This window comes from Syngnathus floridae, chromosome 11 (assembly GCF_059516105.1).
Source record: "Syngnathus floridae isolate MCC-2025c chromosome 11, RoL_Sflo_1.0, whole genome shotgun sequence".
NCBI lineage: Eukaryota > Metazoa > Chordata > Actinopteri > Syngnathiformes > Syngnathidae > Syngnathus > Syngnathus floridae.
Genome location: NC_142423.1, coordinates 1,151,842 through 1,170,464, shown reverse-complemented (window position 1 = coordinate 1,170,464; position 18,623 = coordinate 1,151,842). Strand labels below are relative to the sequence as shown.

Sequence of the window (18,623 nt, the reverse complement as noted above, 5' to 3'; positions counted from 1 at the left end):
TTTGTCTAAAATATTAAATTGAAACTGAAATTGAAATTCTCAGTAAGATTTTTATTTCATGGGATTTACAATAATAGTAATGCTTATTGATTAAATTTTATTCTCATAAAAAGTTGAGTTACTTGCTCAAAATATATTTCAGTTTGATGAATTTTAATACTAAAGGCAAAATATCGGATCGGGACAGAAATCAGATCGTATGTGAGGTTAAAAGACCTGTTGGAATAATTCAAGTGAAGTCTTGGCCTGCCAAGTCTTGGCCAGGCCTCGTCTTTACGAATTTATGACTTTCCTTTTATGTAGGTTCTTCCTCTTTAGTGACAGGGATGTCTTTTGATCCCTGTCAGCCATATGTATCCTTCCTGTCCTTATGTTGTCTGTGTGTTTTGCTCCTGTAAGAGGCCTTCAATGACAATGAGCAGAGCTTATCTGCATAGGCGAAATGTTCTTTGGTTGGTTCAACGGAACTTCATTCCTTTTAGTTAACTGTAGGTTTGGTTCATAGATTGTTGTTTTTCTTTGTTAAGTGTTGTATACAGTTTGAAGTAGTTGCATATAAGTTATCCCATATTTACTCAATGTTTGTTTAAGGAACTGCATACCAGTTACCTCACACATTTACTTAATGTGTGTTGAAGTGTTTAGGACAAATTACTTATTATTATTGTGTGTTAATTTACCAAGTAGATAAAGTTACCAAAGGTTTAGTTGCATTGTTCCACAGGAAACCGGCAATCAACGTGATTCAAGTTATCTGATCACAGTCGAGGACGAGTCAGCCAGCCAGGGGAAGACAGCTGGTTGAGGAAAGAGGACAGACTCTGCGGGGGTCACGGGCCGACAATGAAGTGCTAATTCACACCACACTACAATCCTTAGCTAATCAGCGTTGCTACAGCCACAATCTCCTCTCCCTTTAGTGTAGTGACGCCTCTGTAACCAGGGCAACATTAAAAAGAGGGGCACGTGGAGTAAGGACTCAGAATTGATGGAGATTGTAACTAAGGTTCCTTTCGCTATCATTCTCCTCACGAGTAAACCTGTTCTGGTTGTCTTCTCCTCTTCGTTCCAGCGTGTGATTTAATGTCTGATCGTACTTAGACCTGACAAAACCGGATCGGGATCGAAGGCCCAAAATGCTGATCGGGACATCCCTAGTTACGATTCTTGGCTAGCACTGCAAAAGACCAACAACCAGTTTGAGTGGAGCAACAAAACAGCTTTGATAAGTAACACACTCATGGCAGTTGAAGAAAAAAAAATTCTCAGTTGGCAATAATTCAAAAGTGCAAACTAACGTGTCATCAAAGTCAAAGTCTGCTTTATTGTCAATTTCTTCACATTCCAAGACACACAAAGAGATCAAATTTACGTTCCCACTATCCCACAGTGACAAGACATAATACACAATATACAAACAAGGAAAGAAAACAAAAAATAAAAACAAGAAGGCACAAACAATGAATAAATAAGAGTAATGAATAAATAATAAATAAACAAATGACATAATAAATATGAGGAGCAAAAATGGAGCAAGTGTGCATACAGCAGACAGTCAGAATATAGTGCAAAAGTACAGGACGCTACGCAGAAGGGGGGGAGAGAGTTCAGGATCCTAACAGCCTGGAGTATGAAGCTGTTGGAGAGTCTGGTGGTGCGGGAGCGCAGGCTCCTGTACCTCTTCCCAGAGGACAGAAGATCAAACAAAGAGTGAGCGGGGTGACTCACATCACTCACAATCGTGGTCGCTTTGCGGACGAGATGGGAGGTGTAAATGTCCTTCAGGGAGGGGAGTGAAGCACCAATAATCTGACCAGCCGTGTTCACTATGCGCTGCAGGGCCTTCATGTTGTATTCACTGCAGCTACCACCCCAAACAGCGATACAACTGGAGAGGACGCTCTCAATGGTGCCATGGTAGAATGTAGTTATGACCGCCGGAAGAGCACTTGCTCGCCTGAGTTTCCGCAGGAAGTAGAGGCGGCGCTGAGCTTTCTTCGCCAGTGATGCGGTGTTGGTTGACCAGGAGAGGTCCTCACAGATGTGCACCCCCAGGAATCTGGTGCTGCTCACTCTCTCCACCACAGCACCGTCGATGGTCAGCAGCAAAAATGATGAGTTTTTCATCCATTTCAAGAAAAAAAAGATGCACCTTTCCAAGAAATTCCCTACATAATGTTGGAGGAAAAGAAAAAAATAGCCTGTGGAAGGACTAATCGAGCTGTAAGATGTTGGCATTGACGGAGGAGAGTAAAGGGTTAGGATGGATGCATTGTCGGAGGAGAGTAAAGGGTTAGGATGGATGGATGGATTATTTGATATATAGTTTATATATACAAGTAGTTATATAGGTCTGTGGAATGATTGGAACCGCAACTGACGAGTCCGACATCAGCGCCGCATGTACTTCCAGACTCAGCAGCTGCGTTGTTTATATGCGACACAAAGGACGAAGATTTTGATGGATTTAATGATTTGGAGTGACACGGATGGTTTGATATACTTGTTATTTATGTTATCGTTGTTCACGTTCTCAGTTCCTCGTTTGTGATTATATAACGTTAGTATACCGTATCGTTTAGCCTGTTGTTGCCTATTCATGTCAGTTCTTGGTGTTGGATTTGGTCAAATAGAGTTCCCCAAAAATGCGACTTGTACTCCGGTGTGATTTATATATGTTTTTTTTTCTTCTTTATTATCCATTTCAGGGCTCGTGCGACTTGAACTCCGGGGTGACTTAGCACACATCACCAATGTTGTCCACAGAACCCCGTCTTGTGGTACCCGCACCGACCCCAAAATCAAGAATGTGGTCTGCTAACACGTGGGATCAATGACAGCTCTTGCACTGATTCCAGGCCATTCATCTATTCAAAAGGTGTGCAGGTCACAAAGCCCTCACCACGCCCTTTTTGTTTCTACTCTTATTTGCGCTCCCTTTCACCCCCCTGCAGGCCGACCCGTTCAGCATCTCCAAGGTAGGCGGACGTCTCGCCCCGTGCTCGCGTCTTCATGTCGCGTGCGGCTCGTGCAGCATTCCCCCGACTTGTGGCTTGCAGACTGGGGTGACAAATGCAGCTGGGAGTGGCTGGACAACCCCGCCAATGACCTCTGCTACCTGATGAGAGGAAGCCACCCGAAGACCTGGAGGGAGGTGCGTGACGACTGCAAGCTCCACAGAGGCGACCTCCTCACCATCACCAATGGCCACAAGCAGGCCTTTGTACACGGTAGAGTGACTGGCCGTGTGTGCGTGTGTGTCATGCGCACACACAGCCAGTCGCCCTATCGTGTACGAAGGCCTGCTTGTCTCTTCTGAATTTCTTTCCAGGGCGGAGTTGCAGCACTGACAGTTTGTAAGTGTCAATGTTCAGCCCGGTTTAGTGTCCCTTGAAGGAATTTCGCGAGAGCGGTTGATCGTCTATTGGGCATGTTCTACAGAGTTTGGCTCCATGGCTGCTCAGAGCCGCTGACGCCAGCCAATCACAGTCACCGTATGTCACACGGCCAATGTTGGTGGCATGCTGTGACCTTCGGATCAAAGTTCCAACATGGTCAGCTCAGGTCCCGAAGGTCAGCAGCGTTCCCTTCCAAAGTGTGCATGCACATTTCTGAAATGATTCCCGGGCGCGGCACCGCTGCTGCCCACTGCTCCCTTCGGGGATGGGTTAAATGCAGAGCCAAATTTCACCGCACCCAGTTGTGTGTGTGACAATCATTGGGACTTTAACTCTCGCTCCATGTTGGAACTTAGATCCGAAGGTCACAGCACGACTGTGCCTGCCACTGCCCCCCTGTGGCTGGGCACCAACACGTTCTTTACCAAGGGCGGCGGCAGTTGGGCCGACGGCTCCCCATTCAGCTACGTCCACTTGAGCGCAGGTTGGTGCTGATCCTCGTTCATATTCATCGCTCGGCATCGAACAGACTGCTTAGTCTCTGTTTGCAGGTCACCCTGGCGACAAATCTGGTGGACGCTGCCTTTCCTTTCTCACTGGCAACGGCTACTGGAAATTTGACGTGTGCCAGAACAAGAGAGGCTACTTCTGCAAGAGAAAAGGTAGGACGGGATGCAACAGACCACACCACACCACTCAGTCTCAGGGCATGCTGACGTCCACGTTTGGCATATGCAAAAAAGGCTGCTCTTTATTTCTACAGGGTGTTATCAGCTGCTGGACACACCCGTATCGGCTTGGTACATCAGCTTGCTGCCGCTGGAGGACGCCAACGTTGCCGTCCACTTTGATGTCTTGGGATGCGTGCCTGGCAGTGAGCGCCGCTGCACTCGTCCGAGAGACGAATGCATTCTGACTCTGTCTTTTGTCCGCAGATGTGATCAGGTGCAATGACGGGCCCGCCAGCATCGGCATCAATGGCAATCCCAAGACGTGAGTTACACCTGCGAGGAGGCTTCCCGCTCATGTCTCACAACAGTCTTCCGCATCTTCTGCAGGGTCTACTGTCCGCCAGGTTGCGCCAAGTTGGCCCGCAAAGTGTTCAGCACGTCGGTGTACAAGGCGGTACGTAATGGCGCGACCCGCCCCTTGAGTTCTTGTCTTTGACTACGACTTTCCCCGAGCACAGGACTCGCACATCTGCGCGGCCGCCGTTCATGCAGGCATCGTTCACAAAAAGATCAGTGAAGAGTGCACCTTGGTGAGAGCTCTGGAGCAGGTCTTCACCGCCTCCACCCAAAACAGAATCGCCTCCAGACAGTGAGTGGCCCGTTTTCACCGCTCGGCCCGACGAAGGAAGCCAGCTAATGAGCTCTCAACTCTTCGCAGAGCCGACCAAATTGAGGTTTTGGCTTTCACATTTGCGGATGAAGGTGAGTTTGAGTCGGTTCTCCGTGCCGTCGCGTCAACCTGTGTTGACACGACATCTCATCCGCAGAGAAGAGACTGAGAGGAGTTTGCGGGCTCTTGCTACAACCCTTTTGAAGACCAAAAGACGTGGGCTGACACTGCAGGAATATCGGTGTCCAACTAATTTCCATCAGCTCAGAGGTGGAGCAGGAGTGGCTGAGAGACACCTACTTTGGTGCGTCGAATGTGTCGCGCCTCGCGTCCTCTTTGTACCTCGCGTTGTCTGCTCTCCCGCCCTTCCTTCTGGACCAGACAGAACGACCTGATACTTCTCGGCATGTTCGTGTGGTCGGAACACCGGGTTGTGATCTTGACCTACTGGGGCATTGGAGCCCAACAACCAGGGCAAGATAAATTCAGATAAATTATACTGTTCAGAGAAAGCAGTAGCGCTCGAAAAGATATTTTTCTAGAAATGATGAAACATCTAATCTGGGTCGTAATATCCTCTCACGACGTAAAGTGTTTCGAATTATTACGACCTCCATGTCGACAGGATTTTGAATTAACGAACAATCCATGATTAACTGCTTTCTTTGTGTGGGAGGAGACAGATTGAAACTCTGGGTCTCTTATAGTAAACCTGCCAGCAAGCAGGTTATGTTTACAGAGTAAGTTACTGCAGTAACTGATCCAGAGTGTCATGCGGTCGCGTTTATTTTTTCGGTTTTTTGTCTCGTCAATTGTCGTAACTTTACTTCCGGTTTTATTTTGTCATCCCTTCCGTTTCAGTTCGTGTTTCCTTCCTCGGTGTTTGGTTGTCTTGTCTTCCCTGATCCCGATTGTGTGCACCTGCGTAATCGACGCTAATTGTCATCACCTGTACCCCCGCCCTTTTGTGTGTATTTAGTCCGTGTCTTCCCCTTGTCTTGTGCCAGTGTGTCTTGCCTCGTCCCGACCACCAGCGATCCCTTGATGTCCGAACTCTCTGTAAGAACCCTCCTTTTTGTCTCGCCACCGAGCGACGCTTTTGTTGGTGCCTTGGTCCCCATCGCCTTTTTGTCTCGCCCCAGTGCGACTCCTTTAGTTGGTACTTTGTGCTACGTGTTTTCCCTCGTAAGAGGCGTTTTGATTTGTACTTTTAGCCTTTTGACTCGCCTCAGTGCGACACCTTTTGTTTGTACTTTTTGCCACGTGTTTTCCCTCGCAAGAGGCGATTTGATTTGTACTTTTGCTCAGTGTGCTTGCTGGAATAAAACCCAGAGAGAAACGACTCTGCATCCGAGTCCTCCGTCTTGTCCCCTGCCTGACACAGAGTTTAAGATACCTCTCTATCAGGAACGGATATGAAGTGTGTGAAACAGCAACATGTACTACATATATTGTTAATTTAGACAAACTCATAAACGTTTCAGAATTAGAATCAGCTTTATTGGCCAACTTTGTGCATGCCAAACAAGGAATTTGACTCCGGTTGATCTCACCCTCTGTACAACATTTAAGTGACGAACAACATTAAGGTGACTAACAATTATTAATATTATTACCGTATTTTTCGGACTATAAGTCGCATTTTTTTTTCATAGTTTGGGTAGAGGGGCGACTTATACTGAGGAGCAACTTATATGTGAATTTTTTCATAAATTTTCAAAATTAAAAAGAAAGAAAAAGTGAAACCGCGATAAACGAACGGCGATGTAGCAAGGGATTACTGTAATTTGAATTTCAAGTGATGTCAACAGCGAGTGTGAAGTGAAAGTGAAAACCGCGGCGCGGCGGTTGTTTATATAAAGGACAAAGATTCGATCACGGGATGACGAAGATGACGAAGGGCCCCACGTACTACTGGCATCATTAGCGGCTTTGTTTGTAAGTTACACGGAGGACGAAGAGTTTTAAGGATTTAATAATTTGGAGTGACACAGAAAGTTTGAAAAACTATTATGGCTTTTATGCACGCCCGGCCCTACTCTACGGAGCTCTCTTTCACCTCCGTGGATGGAAGTCGGGGGCTGTCGCTCGGCCAGGTCGCTGTCCGGGGACGGTGGATGGGGCTCGGACATGGCTTTTACGCACGGCCGGTCCTACTCTACGGAGCTCTCTTTCACCTCCGTGGATGGAATTCGGGGGCCGGTGCTCGGCCGGGTGGCTGTCCAGGGACGGTGGATGGGGCTCGGACATAGCTTTTACGCACGCCCGGTCCTACTCTACGGAGCTCTCTTTCACCTCCGTGGATGGAAGTTGGGGGCCGGTGCTCGGCCGGGTGGCTGTCCAGGGACGGTGGATGGGGCTCGGACATGGCTTTTACGCACGCCCGGTCCTATTCTATGGAGCTCTCTTCCACCTCCATGGCTGGAAGTGCCACCTCCGGGGATGGAAGTCCACGCCGCCACACGCCTGGAAGTCGACGCCGGTGCTTGGGGCCGTGTGGCGGTGAACTATTTATGTTTGATATATTTTATTTTGTGTAGCAACTTGTATATGTTTTTATCGTTACAGTTCAGTAGTTGTTGGCTCGTTGAACTCTTGTTTTGTTAAATAAAGAGCCGTTTACCAAACCCACGTCTTTTCTTATACTTTGTTAACGCTACAATATAGTTATATACTAGATCTGTGGAATAACGACGAGGCTGACGTCAGGGCACACGTGCGGCGTTGTTGACAAAGAACGAGGAATTTGATCGATGGATTTAATGATTTGGAGTGACACAGATGGTTTGATAATATTATTGCTTATACAATAGTTGTTTGATATATAACTTATATTTTGTTATATGGGCCTGTGGAATATTTTGAAGTGCAAGCGCCGTCAGCGGCGCGCACCCATTGTTGACATAAAGGACGATTGATGGATTTAATGAATTGGAGTGACACAGATGGTTTTATAAACGTGTTATTTATGTAATAGTTATTTGAATAACTCTAAATGTTACGTCAGGCCCGTTCTCAGTTCTTCGTTTGTGTTTATGTCACGTTAGCATACCTATTGTTTAGCCTGTTGTTGCTCGTTCATGTCTGTTCTTGGTGTTGGATTTTGTCAAATAAATTTCCCCCAAAATGCGACTTATACACCGGAGCGACTTATATATGTTTTTTTCCACGTTATTGTGCATTTTATGGCTAATGCAACCTACATTCCGGAGAAACTTTTAGTCCGAAAAATACGGTATTTTTTTCCATGTTCATGTGTGCGCAAATCTCATTATTATTATTACATACATACATACATATATATATATATATATATATATATATATATATATATATATATATATATATATATATAGATTCGGTTGAAGTTGGGAAATTGTGTAAAATGTAAATAAAAACAAAATACAATGATTTGAAAATCTTCTCAACCCATATTCAATTAAATACACGACAAAGACAACATATTCAATGTTCAAACTGATAAACTTAATTGTTTTTTGCCAAATAATAATTAACGTAGAATTTCATGGCTGCAACACGTCCAGTAGAAGTTGGGAAAGGTGGCAAAAAATACTGAGAAAGCTGAGAAAAGCTCATCAAACACCTATTCGGAACATCCCACATGTGATCAGGCTAATTGGGGACAGGTGGGTACCATGATTGGGTATAAAAGGAGCCTCCCCAAACATGCTCAGTCATTCACAAGCAAGGCTGGGGCGAGGTTCACCATTTTGTCCACAACTGCGTGAGAAAATAGTTGAACAGTTTAAGAACAACATTTCTCAAAGCAAAATTGCAAGGAGTTTAGGGATTTCAACATCTATACCAGCTTAGTGGCCTAGTAGTAGAGTGTCCGCCCTGAGACTGGAAGGTTGTGGGTTCAAACCCTGACCGGGTCATACCAAAAAAACTATAAAAATGGGACCCATTGGCTCCCTGCTTGGCACTCAGCATTAAGGGTTGGAATTGGGGGGTTAGATCACCAAATGATTCCCGAGCGCGGCACCGCTGCTGCTCACTGCTCCCATCTCCCCCAGGGGATGGATCAAAATCACATGGGGATGGGTTAAATGCAGAGGACAAATTTCACCACACCCAGATGTGTGTGTGACAATTGGGACTTTATCTACGGTCCATAATATCATCAAAAGGTTAAGAGAATCTGGTGAAATCACTGCACGTAAACGCCACGGCTGGAAACCAAGACTGAATGACCGTGACCTTCGATCCCTCAGATGGCACTGCCTTAAAATCCTACATGAGTGTGGAAAGGATATCACCAAATGGGCTCAGGAAAACTTCAGAAAAACCACTGTTGGTAAATACAGTTCTTCACTACATCAGTAAGTGTGGATTAAAACTCTACCATGCAAAGCAAAAGCCGTTTATGAACAACATCCAGAAACGCCACTGGGTTCTCTGGGCCCGAGGTCATGTAAAATGGACTGATGCAAGTGTTTTGTGGCCTGATGAGTCCACTTTTCAAATCGGTTTTGCAAACACTGGGCGACATGTCCTCCGCACCAAAGAGGAAGCGGACCATCGAGACTGTTATCAACGCAAAGTACAAAAGCCAGCATCTGTGATGCTATGGGGGTGCATTAGTTCTCATGGCATGGGTGACTTACATTTCTGTGTAGGAAACATAAATACTGAAAAGTACATACAGATTTTGGAGCAACATATGCTGCCATCCAAGGGATGTCTTTTTCATGGACGCCGCTGCTTATTTAAGCAAGATAATGCCAAGCCACATTCTGCATGTGTTACAACAGCATTGCTTTGAAGTAAAAGAGTCCAGGTTCTCCCCTGGCCCGCTTGCAGTCCAGACCTGTCTCCCGTTGAAAATGTGTGGCGCATTATGAAGCGTAAAATACGACAGGGAAGACCCCGGACTGTTGAACAACTGAAGCGGTTCATCAAGCAAGAATGGGAAAGAATTCCACATGAGAAGCTAAGAGAATTAGTGTCTTCTCTTCCAAAATGTTTATCAAGTGTTATTAAAAGGAAAGGTGATGTAACGAAGTGGTAAACATGCCCTTTCCCAACTTCTACTGCACGTGTTGCAGCCATGAAATTCTAAGTTAATTATTATTTGAAAAATAAAATAAAGTTTATTAGTTTGAGCATTAAATATGTTGTCTTTGTAGTGTATCCATCCATCCATCTTTCTCCACTTATCCGGGGTTGGGTCGTGGGGGCAGCAGCTTTAGGAGGGACTCACAGACTTCCCTCTCCCCAGCCACTTCATCCAGCTCATCCCGGGGGATCCCAAGGTGTTCCCAGGCCAGCTGAGAGACATAGTCTCTCCAGCGCATCCTGGGTCGTCCCCGGGGTCTCCTACCGGTGGGACATCTACTCCAAGTCTCTCCCGGATGATCGAGCTTCTCACCCTATCTCTAAGGGAAAGCCCGGACATCCTGCGGAGGAAACTCATTTCGGTCGCTTGTATCCGGGATCTCGTTCTTTCGGTCATGACCCATAGCTCGTGACCATAGGTGAGGGTAGGAGCGTAAATCGACCGGTAAATTGAGAGCTTTGCCTTTTGGCTAAGCTCTCTCTTTACCACAGCGGACCGGTACAGAGTCTGCATTACTGCCGACGCTGCACCGATCCGCCTGTCGATCTCGCGCTCCATCCTCGTGAACTAGACCCCAAGATACTTGAACTCCTCCACTTGGGGTAGGATCTCTTCCCCGATCCGTAGAGGGCATTCCACCCTTTTCCAACTGAGGACCATGGACTCGGATTTGGAGGTGCTGACCCTCATCCCGACCGCTTCACACTCGGCTGCGAACCGTTCCAGTGAGAGCTGGAGATCACGGCCTGAAGAAGCCAACAGTACCACATCGTCTGCAAAAAGCAGAGACGCGATGCTGAGGTCCCCAAACCGGATCCCCTCAACGCCTCGGCTGCGCCTAGAAATTCTGTCCATAAAAATTATGAACAGAATCGGTGACAAAGGGCAGCCTTGGCAGAGTCCAACCCTCACTGGGAACGAATCCGACTTACTGCCGAAAATGCGGACCAAACTCTGGCATCGGTGATACAGGGACCGAACCGCCCTTTGTAGTGTATTCAATTGAATATAGGTTGAAAAGGATTTTCAAATCATTGTATTTTGTTTTTACTTACATTTTACACAATTTCCCAACTTCAACCGAATCCGGTTTTTATTATTATTTTATATAAACATAACTGCTCAACCAGAACACGGATACAGCACCCAGAACTTTGTGGCCACATAGGCACAGACGTCAGACACAACATACACAACATACACAACATACACAACATACACAACACACACAACACACACAACACACACAACACACACACACACACACACACACACACACACACACACACACACACACACACACACACACACACACACACACACACACACACCCACCCACCCACCCACCCACCCACCCACCCACCCACACACACACACACACACACACACACACACACACACACACACACACACACACACACACACACACACACACACACACACACCACCACACACACACACACACACACACACACACACACACACACACACAGGGGCGGTAACCTCCCAATAATCATCGGTACCAAATGGTCAGGTCACGCTTTCTCGCCTTTACCGGACAGTATACAGTGATCCCTCGTTACTTTGCGTTTCGTTAATCGCGGCTTCACTACATCGCGGATTTTTTTTCCAAATTAAAAAAAACAACATTTAAAAGTCAAAATAAAACTTCTAAATTGAGGAAACGTGTCTAACCTTTAGGACAATGGAGTATTGCTCCAAATGTTCGTTTACATTCCTTTAGAAATCCGTTTTCGCGTGTCAGCACGATCGCGAATTAGCATATTTCCGCTAACTCGTTAGCCTGCCCAATACTTCTTGTTGGTGACCGTACTTCGCGGATTTCACTTATCGCGGATGGCTTTTGGAACCAATTATCCGCGATTAACAAGGCATTACTGTAAAACCTTCTGACCTGGAGATGGGGGTTGTTGTTTCATCTGCTGCCGTGCCTCGTGTACTGACCGCCATTAAGCAACCCAAGATCTTGCCAATAAAGAACCAACTGTTACTCCATATCTTTGTTTTCCTTGCTAAACAACGGACATCTCAAACAACATGCAACAGATAACTCTGAGTTTCCCTCGTTTCCAGGGTAACTTACTCAAGAGTTTTCACATAACCCGCTTTCTGGAATACCCCCCAGGTGTGTTTATAGTCTCCTTGGATATTGTGTTATAGATTTTATCATTCTAAAGTCCAGTTGTAACAAAAGATAGCAGCAACGTAAAGTGTTGAAAGGGAAATCTATTGGTTTGGTCAAACATTGAGTCGATGCATTAACAATAAGTAGAGGGACTCTATTTGTTTGGAAATTTCTTTAAGCTTCCTAGAAGAACTTAGCTTAGCCACCTTGAACGACTCCACATTACACAAGCTACAAGAACAAAAATGATGATAGAAACGTCTTTCCAAAAATGAACGGAATGTGGGCAATCCCAAAACGTGTGGAACGCGTCTTCGAGAGATCCGTGATACAAAGTGCGAGTAGTATCGATGCCTTTTTAAACCTCTGCAAATAGTAAAAGTGGAACAAAACAGTGCAAAACAACAGCGACACCATGCATGTGGTCATGCAGCGTGAGCGTGCGTGCCAACTTTGTATGTCCTGAAAACAGCCGTGGGTCGAGGCGTCTCCTATCAGCTGACCGGGGGCGGTACAGGACAGCAGGGGCGTGTTCCTGCTAAAGCTGTTGCATCGTCACTCTTGTGTCCGTGCTGCGGGTGGAACCATGCTGAGGGTGACGACAGCGGCGGCGACGAGGCGGACGTCGTGGCGCGGGTGAGTTCGCTCGTCCTCAGCACAGGCACGCAAGAAACAGCACAAGTGACGGCCAGACCAAATACCGTGACCTCGGCAAAAAGTCATCCAACTAATGTTCATGCTTACAAGGGCTCATGACAGGGGAGATAAGCCCCGCCTACATTGTCGCGTCATACTAACATGGCAGCCAACGTGGTTAAGTTACCCTCGCAGTCTTTACTCAGCGCACTACCTTGTTTCTGTTCTCGGTCCGTCTACTTGCCTGCTTGTCGGCACAAGCAGGCGTGTTAATGAGTATTTTGCCAGGGTCCAACAGTGCTTAGAGGCTAAGCTAATGAGCCCGATGACGTGCGTGTGAGTGTGCGTTGAGTCCCAGCGTGTACACCAGCTGCACAAACACGCGGACTCTTTGTTCCTGTCTTTGTTCATGTTCCACATTTAACTCACACAAAGGTGCGGGAGAGGAAGTTCAGCACACAGTGGCGACTATGCTTAGCGGCAGGAATTTCTCCACTTTCTGCGTCCTTAATCCGAATCACAAGAAGCAAACAGTCGGTGGGTTTCCATTGCCCTCAGAATTGCGCAAAAGCAAATTGCCCTTTGGCGACCTTCAGCTGCGTTTGACGTAGGAGTTAATAAGTTAAACTTTACATGGCGCCCGCACAAACGTGCACTTCTGCCCCTGGTCAAATTTCTGAATGAAAAACTGTGCTTGTACTGGCTGGATTTGATTTGGCTTTGTTAGCTCCCCCTTTGAGATCATACGACAAGTACAAAAGGAACAAATGAAGCAATGAGGGAAAGAAATTTGCGGGAGAGGAAGGTCAGCACAAAGTGGCGACTATGCTTAGCGTCAGGAATTTCTCCACTTTCTGCGTCCTTAACCCAAATCACAAGAAGCAAACAGTTGGTGGGTTTCCATTGCCCTCAGAATTGCGCAAAAGCAAATTGCCCTTTGGCGACCTTCAGCTGCGTTTGACGTAGGAGTTAATAAGTTAAACTTTACATGGCGCCCGCACAAACGTGCACTTCTGCCCCAGGATCAAATTTCTGAATGAAAAACTGTGCTTGTACTGGCTGGATTTGATTTGGCTTTGTTTGCTACCCCTTTGAGCTCATACGACAAGTACAAAAGGAACAAATGAAGAAATGAGGGAAAGAAATTCTATTAACAGTCATGGAAATAAATTGGTCACCTCCATGGGCACTTAATGAGCGGCTCTGATCGGTTTCCTTGTGTTTTGGGCTGCGTGTTCATGTGACAAAAACAAGTGCCGCTTGTAAAGTAAACCAAACAGCCAACGACGGGGTGCTCCGAGGGGGCACAATGGGCGCCGCGGCTTGGTCCTGGCAAACTTGGAAGTTTCGTGACAAGGTGGCAGTGGCACCGGGGGTCTAAATGTGGCACCCGCAGGCAGAAAAATGGCGCTCAAGCTACAATGCGAGGGAAAACTGAGCGTGTGTTGTGCTTTTAGTTTGAAAGGGTCGGCCCATTGCGCCGGAGGCGTGTCAGTGAGGAATGAGCCGGTGCTGGACTTCAAACGAGGGAGTCCTGAAAGACGGCAGCTTCTGCAGGTCTGCTCGGTGGTTTGCGCTCGCCTCCGCACCAGGCCAATGCGATGGCTCTCCTTTTCTCTGTCAACATGAACGCGCACTCAGGCGCTGGAGCGGCTCAAGTCCACCACAGAGGAGATTCCTTGCGTGGTTGGGGATGAACCCGTTTGGACCGCTGACGTCCGATACCAACTGTGTGTGAGTCTGCGCCACCTTGTCACCGGCTTAATGGCTTCCCGGAGCCTCACGTCTTTGCTCTTCTCTTTTCAAGCCCTTCAATCACGCACACAAAGTCTCAAAGTTCTGCTACGCCGACAAGGTGACAATCGGTGCTGCTGGTTTTCAATCGGCAAATGACCAAGTTTGAGCTTTGAGAAACTTTGACATGAATTGGAGCATGCGTGCCCGTGCAGGACCTTATCCACAAAGCCATCGCGGCGTCGATGGCGGCACGCCGCGAGTGGGACCTGAAACCCGTCCAGGACCGAGCAGCAGTCCTCTTCAAGGCAGCCGATGTCATCAGCGGAGTTAAACGAAGTGAACTGCTGGCCAAGACCATGATCGGACAGGTAACGGCCTGCCTCGGCTTGAGCCGCGGCCACTCTGATGCAAAGGACTGGCTCTCTGGGCTCCCAGGGCAAAACGGTGATCCAGGCGGAGATTGACGCGGCCGCCGAACTCATCGACTTCTTGCGCTTCAACGCCAAACATGCCATGGAGCTGGAGGCAGTGCAGCCGCTGAATGCCGAGGGCAGCACCAACACCGCCGTCTACCGCGGTCTCGAGGTACGGAGCAGGCGCCTTTCCTCCCCCTTTCTGGTGGGACAGTCACAACAACTCCTCTTTTTTTTTTTCCCATCAGGGCTTTGTGGCCGCCGTGGCACCTTTCAACTTCACTGCCATCGGCGGCAATTTGGCAGCAACGCCGGCCGTGATGGTGAGCGAGACAGCGAAAGGTTTTCCGGCACACCTCGCAAAAGCTTCAAATGGTGCTGCGGTGGACTGAGACTTGAGATTTGAATCCTGGTGGAGAACTGGGAGGTGTTCTTCAACAGTGTGCATCTGTGTGCATGGCGTCCAGGGCAACGTGGTCTTGTGGAAGCCCAGCGACACAGCCATGTCAGCCAGCTACGCCGTCTACCGCATCCTGCGCAAGTGCGGCCTCCCGCCCAACGTCATCCAGTTTCTGCCGGCCGATGGTCCCGTCTTTGGAGATGCCATCACGTCGTCCGAGCACCTGGCGGGAATCAACTTCACCGGCAGTGTCCCGTAAGTGCTTCTTTCAAACCTGCTTTGGAATCAGGTCCAGTCGCCCTCCATGTTTTTTCTTTTTGGGTGGAAAGTTTCTTCTCGTTTTGCGTCATCTGTCCAACTGATCTCGACCCAGAAAACAAAATCCCGTGCCATTTTGCCGCAGGACCTTCAAGAGCCTATGGAAGCAGGTGGCCCACAACCTGGACGTGTACCGGACCTTCCCCAGGCTTGCCGGAGGTGAGGATCGCCGCCGCCGGCTGCAACGGCACTCTTCTCGCTCTCAGTTGCCCCCCCCTCTCTTGTCAGAGTGCGGCGGAAAGAACTTCCACTTTGTGCACAATTCTGCGGACGTGCGCAGCGTGGTGAATGGCACTGTGCGCTCAGCCTTTGAGTATGGTGGCCAGAAGTGTTCGGCCTGCTCCAGGATGTACGTGCCCGCCAGCTTGTGGCCCGACGTCAAGCGGCAGCTGCTCGACGCTCTCAAGCAAATTCGTGTGGGAGATGTCAGTTCCTCTTCTTGCCCTTCCTATAAAGTGCGGTTCTTGTTCTTCCATTGCGGGCGGGGCGGGCCAAAGTATGGCCAGTAAGTGGTCTGAAGGCGGTCGACATAGAGAGCCTGAATGCACAGCTGCCAAAAAGAAAGCCCATAAATGACTTTTTGTCGTAGAAGTGTGTTACAGAACGTCCAGGACACTAGGCACAACTTTTTCTCACGCTTGCTTGTGTCCGCAGAAAAGCGTTCACAAAATATCACCATCACAAGCTGACATTGACATCATGAAAGCCAACCAGGCCTTGTTCTTGTCTTTTAGCCAGTGGAAGACTTTGGCGCCTTTTTCTCTGCCGTTATTGACCACAAGGTGAGGCCGTTAGCGTGTGCGTAAGCCAACACGCTCCGCGGGCTGACATCCTCCCCTGTGTCATCCTTGGCAGTCATTCAGCCGCATCAAGAAGTGTTTGGATGACGCCAAGTCGTCCCCTGAGCTGGAGGTCATTGCCGGGGGCAACTGCGATGACTCCAAGGGCTACTTTGTGGAGCCCACCATCATCACCACCAAAGACCCCCAACACCCAATCATGGCCCAGGTCACCCCCTGCTTTTCAATCTAACAAGTTTGAGGTTCTTTGTGCCGCTGCTGCCAGAACAGAACAGATTCAAACAATGCAATGTCCACACCCGAAAACCCGTGGTTGTGAACGTCTCCTCCTTTGTTGTGTTTGTCTTGCAGGAGCTTTTTGGTCCGGTTTTGTCCGTGTACGTGTACCCGGATGACGACTACAAGCAGTTTCTGAGCCTAGTGGACCGCACGTCCCCTTACGCGCTCACCGGCGCCGTCTTTGCACTGGACACGTAAGAGACCGCCTACCCGAGGTTTGGGCCAATGACAGGGGCCTGTTGCCTTTTGACAGGTGACCTTTTTCAGGGCCGTGGTAGACGAGGCGTCCAAAATCCTGAGGAACGCTGCGGGCAATTTTTACATCAACGACAAGTCGACGGGCTCCGTTGTGGCGCAGCAGCCGTTTGGGGGCGCTAGAGCGTCAGGTCAGAACCAGCAGCGATACAGGGACACCTTGACACAGGGCCACGTTGCACAAGAAAATAGGTCCCCAAAAGAGGCTTCAAGCTTTTTCGTGAGCCTCCCACTTGAAGTGCACCCTAAATGGTGTGGATGCAGGTTCCCCCCTTGCTGCTCTTTTTGTGGAGGAAACGTGAGCGTTCAAAAAGCATTCATGATGACTTTTCTGGATGCTTTCATCAAGTGTGAATTTACTCTCTCCTAAGAGTACACTTTCCTGACAGGTTTGTTTGAATAGGGTGATTTGAGTGTTGAGTTACAGGCATGGTCAGGGAAATTGAGTCAACTCTGACCCCATGGCACCACTGTACACGCCAAAACACCCTCGCTAACGTGTCTGTGCTGTAGCAAGTCTCGATGCCATCTTTGTTTTTTTTTTTTGCCAGTCTTGACGCCATCTTTGTTTTTTTGCCTTTGCCAGGCACAAACGACAAACCGGGCGGCCCTCACTATGTCCTCCGCTGGACTTCCCCGCAGGTGGTAAAGGAAACGCACATCCCGCTCACACAGTGGAAGTACCCTTACATGGCCTGAGGGTAGCACCGCCGTCAAGTCGCAGGAAGCCCTCGAGACTGGCCCCGCCCACTTTGCGCTGATCTGCAGCCAATGTCAACGTCAATGTGACGTGTTTCAGAAAGAGTATATAGTATATAAAAATCTTAGGAAGATTGTGTGCATGTATATATTCACACTCTTCCTGAGATTGTGTGCGTGCATGCGTGTGCGCGTACACGCACACGGAAATAATGACAAGAATCAACTGATACCATGAATACATGTAATTAGAGAATTTTAAGTGTTGAAGATCTGACATGTTTTGTGACGTATGGAAAACGTTCAGTTAACGCTAATTATTACAAATAAAAATCATGTGACAGATCATGGCAGCTATTCCTGCTTTTTATTCGCTTCATTTAGAGCACACAAATTAGGGTGACCAGATTTGGATTTCTGAAAAACAGAACACCTTTTTTTGAACGGGGGGGGGGGGTCTTTTTATTTTGGGGGGGGGGGGGGGGGGCATGGTGTCAGTATAGCAATTGCATTTATTGGCTCAAATAACAAAACAACATATATACAATGACAAAAACTCATTTACGCTAATGAAAAATGTGCACACTGATATTTTTTAGTTTTATAGTGGTACACTAAGTATAAAAAGACAAAATAAATACGGCCATTGGTGCATTTGAAGAAGAAAAAAGGGCTCTTGCGGGGTGCGTTAGCACCTTTATTTGCCACAGACACGCAAGTGCCTGCCTTGCATGTCAAGCACTCCGCTTCATAAGGATCACGACCCTGGCGAAAGGACGGGAATGGTTTTATTCAACTCCTCCGTGAACGTGCATTTTCGTTTCGGCATTGCTTGTAAGCACTCGGAGAAGCCAAGCCAGCCCACCCTACTTCGTAGCAAAGTGACTATAGTGACTTGAATATAGTCAAATAAGTCACTATAGTCACTTTGCTATCGTCAAATAAGTCAAATTTGACTATTTGACGATAGTAAAGGGAAATGTGCTTTCGGGAGTTTGCAAACATATTTTTTAAGGTTGTGTTAAACTTATTATCATATTAATATCTAGTATTGGAGTGCTCGTGTGGATTGGTGGGTGGCGAAGAATGTGCAGGCAAACTGCATGAACTTGTTTTCTTCG

The 18,623-nt window shown here is 47.8% G+C and overlaps 2 protein-coding genes across 3 annotated transcripts; both read left to right on the top strand.

Annotated features, from left to right (window-relative positions):
* The first annotated feature begins 350 nt into the window (after positions 1-350).
* LOC148390261 (uncharacterized) lies at positions 351-6,470 on the top strand. The gene is made up of 13 exons (XM_088390852.1): positions 351-488; positions 2,709-2,878; positions 2,955-2,978; positions 3,060-3,154; positions 3,332-3,356; positions 3,442-3,882; positions 3,950-4,060; positions 4,162-4,272; positions 4,334-4,391; positions 4,457-4,523; positions 4,588-4,718; positions 4,788-4,831; positions 4,897-6,470. The coding sequence occupies exons 6-13, from the start codon at positions 3,741-3,743 to the stop codon at positions 4,941-4,943; spliced, it is 711 nt and encodes a 236-aa protein (XP_088246978.1). The 5' UTR covers positions 351-488; positions 2,709-2,878; positions 2,955-2,978; positions 3,060-3,154; positions 3,332-3,356; positions 3,442-3,740; the 3' UTR covers positions 4,944-6,470.
* A 5,972-nt stretch (positions 6,471-12,442) lies between these two features.
* aldh4a1 (aldehyde dehydrogenase 4 family, member A1) lies at positions 12,443-17,848 on the top strand. 2 transcript variants are annotated; one of them, XM_088390403.1, is made up of 15 exons: positions 12,443-12,601; positions 14,059-14,158; positions 14,243-14,335; positions 14,409-14,456; positions 14,551-14,706; positions 14,774-14,923; positions 15,000-15,074; positions 15,219-15,406; positions 15,555-15,628; positions 15,698-15,894; positions 16,204-16,251; positions 16,325-16,477; positions 16,621-16,742; positions 16,816-16,934; positions 17,390-17,848. In XM_088390403.1, the coding sequence occupies exons 1-15, from the start codon at positions 12,552-12,554 to the stop codon at positions 17,500-17,502; spliced, it is 1,686 nt and encodes a 561-aa protein (XP_088246529.1). In that variant the 5' UTR covers positions 12,443-12,551; the 3' UTR covers positions 17,503-17,848. The 2 variants fall into 2 exon arrangements, with proteins under 2 accessions (XP_088246529.1, XP_088246530.1); XM_088390404.1 differs by lacking the exon at positions 12,443-12,601 and having other exon boundaries at positions 14,130-14,158; positions 14,243-14,331.
* The last annotated feature ends 775 nt before the right edge of the window (positions 17,849-18,623 follow it).

Bases quoted from the DNA above. Each gene is read 5' to 3' on its own strand.
- LOC148390261 (XM_088390852.1), top strand. From the start codon at position 3,741: ATGTTGGAACTTAGATCCGAAGGTCACAGCACGACTGTGCCTGCCACT. The intron at 4,061-4,161 runs GTAGGACGGGAT...TTATTTCTACAG, and splicing joins CTACTTCTGCAAGAGAAAAG to GGTGTTATCAGCTGCTGGAC. The intron at 4,273-4,333 runs GTGAGCGCCGCT...TTTTGTCCGCAG, and splicing joins CTTGGGATGCGTGCCTGGCA to ATGTGATCAGGTGCAATGAC.
- aldh4a1 (XM_088390403.1), top strand. From the start codon at position 12,552: ATGCTGAGGGTGACGACAGCGGCGGCGACGAGGCGGACGTCGTGGCGC. The intron at 14,336-14,408 runs GTGAGTCTGCGC...TCTCTTTTCAAG, and splicing joins ACGTCCGATACCAACTGTGT to CCCTTCAATCACGCACACAA. The intron at 16,478-16,620 runs GTCACCCCCTGC...TTTGTCTTGCAG, and splicing joins AACACCCAATCATGGCCCAG to GAGCTTTTTGGTCCGGTTTT.